We start from the raw sequence: 8554 nt of genomic DNA, 5'->3' as shown, positions 1-8554 counted from the left end.
CAACTGGATAACGTTGACTTTACGAATATGTCATCTATTGCACGACGTGAACTTGTGAAGACGAAAATTTATGAGCGGTGGAGTGAACAGTGGTCGGAGACTGATACGGCTTTGAAGAGGATCAAACAGAGTCTGGATCCGCTATTTTATATCGACGTTGGGCGTTTGAACTTGATCAGGCTGTACAGACTCCGGCTGGGGCATACTGCCCTCACTCATGGATATTTGTTGGCGGGCGAAGAACGGCCACTATGCGAACAATGTGGTGTTATTTTAACACCACATTATATTATTTCTGTCTGTCCGCAGTACACAGATGTACGTGTGCTCTTTAATATCGACCCTGCATGGGAAAATAACTTTAAAAACAAAGAGCAATGTAAAAATTCTCTTGCCTTCATCCAAAGAATTGGTATAGCAAATGATCTGTGATATTTTTAAATTGTTGGTTTTGTATGTTAATAAATGTAACTAGATCCGTTTCTGTCCCATTGGACTTATATAGTCATCTTTTTCTGTGTAAAAGTATGTATAAAGGCGAATGGCCCTAGAAGCCGAAGCCTCAGGTGGGGTTTTAGTGGGTGAGAGTCCCACACTACTCCGGACTTTTCCATCCATTTCCCCACCTGACAAAAAAAAAAAAAAAATAATAATAATATTTAATTGTGAGAAGGTGTGAATTACACTTACACTCATAAAAAAAAATGGGAAATTACATTAAACATTAATAATAATAGTATATAACAAACAATATAACAAACAAACTAAAAACAGGCAGGTAAAAACAGTAAAATCGCAATAAAAACGCTAACTAATTACATAATCTACAACTAGCCACAAACTCGTTAAAAGAATAAAATGCGCTACATAGAAGAAAATTTTTTATGCGTCTCTTAAATATGGGGTAGTCTAAAACCCTTATATCTAAGGGAAGGCAGTTATATAAATATTTGGATTGGTACTGTTCTCCTTCTTGTGATTTTGACAGTCTGCATAGATCAGTACGGATATTGTTTTTCTGTGATGAGTATCTACATTTTTGTTGGTCTAAAACATTCATACACTGCGGAGTTTTGCAGTGAAATCGAAGAAGTGTTAGTATGTTAGTCGTTTTGTAAACATAATAAATAAGATGACAATAGCAATGTTGGATTCTGGCAATAATGTTAATCTAAATAGTACATATACGAAACTTTAAAACAAGCAAAAACTTATATGAAATGTGTTTTCTCAATTTTTCTCATACGATGTATTTCTCAACGACGACTGACGATTCCCATGGGAATCCACTCTGGTAGTATATTTCCGAGAACTTTGTTTACAACCGAAGAGCTCGATTGGAGGAAGTAGTAGTATCCAGAGTGCATGTCAAATTGTAGAATATTGACGTACACAAGCGGTATTTTTCGAGCAAATCCAAACCTTCTCAATTTGTGTATCGCCGTTTGGATTATTTTATGCGAATTCTCCGCGACAGTTTTCCATTTGTGCAATTTGGGATAACCGTCCACTACTGCAATTATAGCTGTAAACGTACCTAATTTGCGGCTCATTAGTGAAATTTTGTAAGACATGACAACCATTCATTTGTCCAAATTTATTGAGGGAAGTACGCTTTACTTGCAATGGAAATTGTGGAATTGTTTGTTGGGAGCTATTACTTCTGTAATTAAAGGTAGCATATTGGTTTTAGTTTTGAAGCTACTAATAAGAGACACGCATAAAGTGATTTGCTTAGAGGCACATTTAAATAGATCTACGCAGTTTGTTGTGCTATCTAAATGAGATAACCAGACGCCCTCTCGCCTGTTTACTCAAAATTTGTAATCGCGTGTTTGTCATGCATAAATGCGTCTATATTTAACATGTAATAACGTTTATTTAAAGAAAAGTCTTAAATCTACATTTACAAATCAAGCAGATGTAATGACCGTACTACCATTGACATTTTTACTGAACTCCATCAGTAGCTTGGTGTGAAACGCTCCTAATTGAGCAATGAATTTGAAAAGATCGGCCACCGGCGAGCTAACCGTTTGTTTAACCGCCATCGCCGTAACACACAGGTCGTAACTACGCGGTGTATCTTGCCATGCTCCGTTACTGTAGTCGACACGATAATTGAGGGTAATGTTCGAAACACACGGAACGTAGTAATCCATGTAAGTTTGATTCCCTGCCAAGTTGCAGGGTGGACGACCTTCGCAATCGATTCTGGTGTAGACGCACGTGGTCCTTACCGTGATGTTGTTGCTGTTGGTCATGTTGCATGGGCTGGTGAAACTTAGCGGCGTGGTACACATGACGGTGCCATTTTTCAGGCACAGTCCGTTTGTGTTGGGGGCGCAGAAGGTGTCGGCGGTTTTCTGATCACACTGCACCACATTGTCGCCGACAATTTCGAACTTTTTCGGCACCTGGTCAGGGTTTTGGTAGTAATGGTGGATGGTGTAAATGACTGGAGGGGCATTTGGGCGCTCTTCTCTGTAGTAGTAATCGTCGTTTCTGTACGAACCTCGGTTGTCATTGTTGTTGCTGCTAGTATCATAAGTGTGGTGATGGTGGTAGCTGTGACTAGGAGACGACATTCGTCCTATTAGATATCCACCAAGAAAAGAGGTGGTGCTTCCGAGACCGCTGGAGTGGTAAACCGGGGCAGAGTACACGGGGGTATAGACTGGTACGTGGTGAACGAATGTGGTCGTGGCAATTGGCGGTCGGTATTGCGGTTGAATAGGTGGTTGATAATATACGTGGCCACTGTTGTGTACAATCGTTTGTGGTTGATATGGACGCTGAACTACCGGAGGTGAGGGATAATGAGGATGGTACCCCGACGGGGGTTGGACTGGGTACGGTTTGGCATTGCTACCCGGCGCATTTAGTGGTGGTGGGTGAGAGGGCAATCTACTGTGCACATTTTCAAACCCAATGTCATGGGGTTTACCTGAGGGAACTGATCCAGGGTGATTTGGCATCGGCGGGCCGACTGGTGCCGAGGGCAGGTGACTTCCGGTGCCATGAGTGTTTGTTTGGTGATGGATGTTTTCAAATCCAATGCCAGGTTTGTAAGATGGCGGGGCTCCAGAATGCGTTTGATGGGCACCGGTACCTGGGCTGTACGGAGGTGGGGCTCCTGAGTGCGAATTCGTTTGGTGATGCACATTATCAAATCCAATTCCCGGTTTAGGAGCCGGTGGGCCTACTGGCGCCGAGGGATGGTGCGTACCCAAAGGATTTGAATTGGTTTGGTGGTGAATATTTTCAAATCCGATACCTGGTCGGTTGCCAGTGTTTGAGTGACTCGGCGAGGGATGTGAAGGAGTATATGAGGGGTAATGACTCGGCGAGGGATGTGAAGGAGTATATGAGGGGTAATGACTTGGAGAGGGATGTGACGGGTAATGCGAAATGCTGTGACTTGGGGAGGGATGTGAAGGTGTATGTGAATAACTGGGAGAAGGATGGGAAGAATACGAGGGTGAATGTGAAGGTCGCGAACTGTAGCTGGGTCGACTACCACTTGATCTGCTTCCACCACTTGATCTGCTACCACCACTGCTTCGACCACCACTTCTTCCACATTCTGTTTGAATCACTAATACTGTCAATAGAAACGTAAAACATAATTTTAAACACCTCATATTTTTAATCGCGTATGCGACATAAACAAACGTTTCCGTTACACTAAATATCGTGGGACGCCGCTCTCTTTTATACATTTAATGTTAAGTGCTCGATTGAAGAAGTTAAAGGTCGCAGCTGTAGTGATACTGGGAATTTCTACGTCACTAGTGTTTACAGTGCCGATTTTCACAAAAATTACTGACGCATCTTCCTATTCCTACTAAAACGAAATGTATCTTTGAGAATAAAGTGTGCCTGTGCTCCTGTAAAAGCAATCGATTATTGTCAATTACGTACGAGTGTGACTCATCTCAAACAGAAAAATCGAAAATTGGAACTGTATTGCGTATTAGTTGATTGACCTGCAAATCTTCTTTGATATTCCGTTTTTTGCAGTCCGTTAGTTGACCCTGATGACTCTTTTTTTATATATCAATTTTTAAGAGACGAATTAGATTAAGTAATCAACCTTGAAAATTGTACAACATGTTTAAATAGTTTTGTTACGTTTTGACATCCGGGATTCATACACTGACAAAAGGAGAGTTTTTCGATGCCGCTTTCACGTTTTTCATGTTGATTTTATCAGATACACGAGCATGCGAGTTTGATGAAATAAGTTTCTCGCTTTCTGTGCCATTAGAGAAAAGGAAAGCTTTTTAAGATTACTTTGCATTTAAGGGAGAATTGACAAAGAAGCCTTGGACTTTTTGAAAGTTATTCGATTAAAATCCGAGAAAACCGGCATCCATCTGAATAGCTACCAATTTTGTGAAAGGCTTAAGTGTATAATTAGTTTCAAATCACATCTGCGGTAAAACTGCACAAATTTTACATACCTTAAAGGTACAAGAATTAGCTCACAGAACACAGACTGCTTGCTATAAATTCTACAAACCTCTGCACGGCACCTTTTAAAAATTTAAACCTTTCTAATGTCTCGCTTGTTTTGCTACGGTATATCGAACCTATAGCAAACTTCCCTTCGCTTGCCAGTAGCGTATGTGAAAATTTTGCAATTTTATTATAACTACAGGGAGGCCCCCCATAAAGTTATATAAACTCAATTTTGAAAATAGCCCCGAATCTTGAGGTGCTATCCGGAACTTCAATGGAACTCAAAAATTCGAACCAGAAATAAGGTTCATTCTTGTGTTCATTAGAGAAAGTTTTAAAACTCTTGGGGGGCGTATATAGAAAAGCGTCCTCATTGGGCCTCCCGCACACTGGCGAAATCGGAAAGCATTAATCAATTCAAAATGTGCGAGAAAAACCTACTTGACTCAACAACTCGAAGCGACATATTAAAGATGCATATCTTACGAGATTCTCTATTTCGACCACCGTTCATATTTATTTTTCTTCTGCTTTTGCAAGAAGCCGTTAAATGGACGGTGTATTATCTTTTTCAAACGAAGATAATTTATTTACAAAGACGGTGATTTTTATAACCAAACGTCAAGTGACATTTCTATGGCAATCATGGGGTTACGAATACAGTATTCGGGTATAACGTCAATATGATTTCATTTTATTTCCCTTATTTTTAAATCATATTGCAGATATAACGAAAAAATGAAAAAAAGGTTTTCACCGGTTAGAGTAGGGATCTTGGGTCTACGATGGTAAGGGTGATCAGATATGTCCCAAAGTTTTCCATGAATTGACATTGTAAATATAATGAATAATCTTTAGTTTTTTTCCTTGTTCATGTGCTAATTTAAGGTATGTTTTCTAAAACGAATTGTTATTATTTTTATCTTTAGTTTCTAACTTTGATTTAATTTAATTTACTCTGTGTGCACTTACCAGTTAATTAATGTCTACATGTTCTGTAATTGGAAGGTAATTTCTGTAAGACATTAAATGATTATTATTATTAAAAAATAAGTTATGACATATATATTTTTATGAATAAGAAACTGAAAAATTTTAAAATATGCGATATTTGCGATCTTTGGTTAAAATTTCAAAATAATATCTCTACAAATAAGAAAGTTAGTTGAATTTCGCAAATTAATCGTCAAGATTTTTCTTTGCTCGGGCGCAAGTGCTATAAGCTACCAAAAGCAAAAAGAACGAACTAAATATCCTGAAAAATGTAATACAGCCCGAGATACAGCCCGTTATAAAAGCTGAAAGTTTCTCAGTGCATGGTTCTAACACAGGTAAGTACGATGGGATAGTACCTATGTACTTTGGGCCATCGTGGCTTTGGTAGGTAGCAGGTACCAAAGATGTATAAAATATAAACTTACTTACGGTAAATTATAAAGCGTAATTTTTGTATATCTTCCTTCGGAAGAATATAAGAAATCACGTCTTCTATTGTCAACACTTTACATCGTGGCAACCCCTTGCCAGACACCTTTCAAGTTCAAGTAACTGTACTTCATAAAAACTGAATTTTATTTGTGTTACTAGGTTAACTGTCTTGCAACTGAGCAAACATGTTTTTTATAAAATAGGAAATTGCAACCAGAAAACTGTATCATAAAAATTTATACAAAATTTTAAAAATGATGACTCCGACTAGCTCTTAAGAGTGGTTTAAGGATGCATCTCCTTTTGTTACATTGAACTTTCTGTCGCATATTTTTGTTGTTGTTTCATTGACAGATTTAATTATAGATAAATAACAATAAAAATTGATAATTAGCCTTTTTATTTACAATTTTTTCTTCGACGTAGAAGACCTGGATTTCATTAGGCTTAAAAACCCGAAGACTTGAAATATCTTCTAAACAACGACTCTTTGGACTGAATAAGCAGTGGAATACACACTCAATTCAATTGGTTTGTTTATTGAAACTTAGTTTAAATTTTAGGAAATCCTTTTAGGTAAACTTTCTTTAGCGGCACGAATAATGAACTTTAATATTATCTAGGATTTTACTAACAGTTTTCTTTGTTGTAATTTCGGGTTACACATCAAACTCCCTTTTTCTTTATTGCACGGCGCCAATACGTGGTGAAGATGATGAACGCGTTTATTTTACAAGGACGGACTGTGTTCTTTTCGAACTGAACTCGACACGATTACGAGTTTCTTTCTAACTCCCACACTGAGATGCGTACCTAAATATCCCTTTGGCGTAACTTTATACCACTTAATCCCTTGTGAAAATGTGAACTGGCACCTTCTTGTTAACTACTTGTCACGACTTATGCACGCAATTTACTTTGATTCCCGCGAATTCATATTCACTTTTTTTAATAAATACTCCGAAATTGAAACTTGGACTTAATAATCACGCAATTTTTCTTTTTTCCGTCATTTTAAATCGCAATATAGCAATATGGCGCCATTAAGAATTATTAATGACGTAAAAAATTAATTTTTTTTTTCTTCATTTAAAATCCCAATATAACCAATAGATGCCGCCAAAGCGAGAACTACGGCTCTAGAAAACTCTAAACCGTCGGCTTCAGGCTAGAGGAAAAAAACAGACGGTCAAAAGTATCAATTACCTTTGCCCGCGAAGGTGTCTGATGTAGTAAAACACTCTCCGAAATTCCCACGGGAACGGGAACCGAAAAAAGAGGATTTTCTGTTTTACAGTCGAAAAGAGACTTGACATTTAGATAGTAGGTTTCTTTGAAAGCGTGTAGGTGTACTGAAGTTCCCAATGGAACGGGTAAAAAAGGGGAACGAGATGCGAGAAAAAACGGGATTTTCCAAACGGGAATGCTAGTAATTAATAATATAAGGGTTTAATATTGGTATAAAATATATGTACAGAATCGTAAGATCAAATAACAAACATGAAAGATAATCACATTTGGCACTTGTATGCGCAATAAAATAGCGGAAAAATACCCGTGTCTTGTATAGTCGTAATAATCTCCAAGAGGGAGCCCCATATAATATGTCTATGTGTGACGTGTCTCAGTGGTAGAGCGTTGAGCTACATAGCCGGGTGGTCGAGTGTTCGAACCTGGGCCGAGGTAAAAATTTTTCATCTGTGGCAGAGATGGGAATTTCCACGTTACTCCGAATTAGGTTTTCCTGCTTTCGTAAAGTAAATACCGGAGTAGTATAGAACAGCTTAAGAAATAAATAAATAATTAAATAAATAAATGTATAAAGAAATAAATAAATAAATAAAATACATAAAAAATCTCCCGGAGCATGACACAATCCGAGAAAAAAAATCGTAATTGAATTTTAAGGTCGAGTTGTTAAAATATAGAGATGCTGAAAAAAAAACCACTTATCTATAACTACGCATGGACGTAGAAAATATCTTCAAATACCCTAAATTGTATTAACGCTCTGTATAATAATCTTTAACCTCTAACTGGCCAATAAAACGAACCCTAAAGTAAAAACAGACATTGATAAAGCTAAAGGGAAAATTCCCTAAACATTATATCGATTACAATTACACCACAACTTGCATTTGCTACAAACGTAATTGAAGCTACATTATTACCGAAATTGTTACGTACCTAAATGAAACAGAATTACGGGTGTGCTACCAATAACAAATAAACAAAGCTACTCCTAAGTATGACCGTAACTGGATTTATAACTCATAACATTGCGCAAACTTAGACGAAAGGCCCTGCAAACTCAAGTTTGTAATAACAAGCACATATTAAAATCCATAACGCGCGTCTAGTTGTGAGCTTTCGTCCTTATGCAATTAAATAATAAATATTCCCGCCAAGATATATCCAGTGGCGTAACTTGCGTATAATAATAATAATAATAAATGCCTTTAATAACAAAGAAATAAACAATATAATGGATTACATAAAACTGGGGCGAGATTCAGTTGAAAGGTGCATTACCTCCCTCCTGCTCTTCCATCTAAACCCCAAAAGTAGATATATTTATTTAAACTAAATAATATTGAAGGCAACCAAACACAAGAAGAATCTTGACAGATGCGTGCAGGCGTGGCATTGCATTTAGTGCTCT

The 8554-nt window shown here is 37.7% G+C and overlaps 1 protein-coding gene across 1 annotated transcript; it reads right to left on the bottom strand.

The window, feature by feature from the left end:
- Positions 1–1458: 1458 nt before the first annotated feature.
- LOC116180488 (DNA-directed RNA polymerase II subunit RPB1-like) lies at positions 1459–3719 on the bottom strand. Its single transcript, XM_031500491.1, has one exon. It carries the CDS (start codon positions 3642–3644, stop codon positions 1914–1916), a length of 1731 nt encoding a protein of 576 aa, XP_031356351.1. The 5' UTR covers positions 3645–3719; the 3' UTR covers positions 1459–1913.
- Positions 3720–8554: the final 4835 nt, after the last annotated feature.

This window comes from Photinus pyralis, unplaced genomic scaffold (genome assembly GCF_008802855.1).
Source record: "Photinus pyralis isolate 1611_PpyrPB1 unplaced genomic scaffold, Ppyr1.3 Ppyr1.4_LG9, whole genome shotgun sequence".
In the NCBI taxonomy this organism is placed as follows: Eukaryota; Metazoa; Arthropoda; class Insecta; order Coleoptera; family Lampyridae; genus Photinus; species Photinus pyralis.
The sequence above is the reverse complement of the archived record's forward strand: the minus strand, read 5'-3'. Positions and strand labels throughout refer to the sequence as shown.

Bases quoted from the DNA above. Each gene is read 5' to 3' on its own strand.
- LOC116180488 (XM_031500491.1), bottom strand. From the start codon at position 3,644: ATGAGGTGTTTAAAATTATGTTTTACGTTTCTATTGACAGTATTAGTG.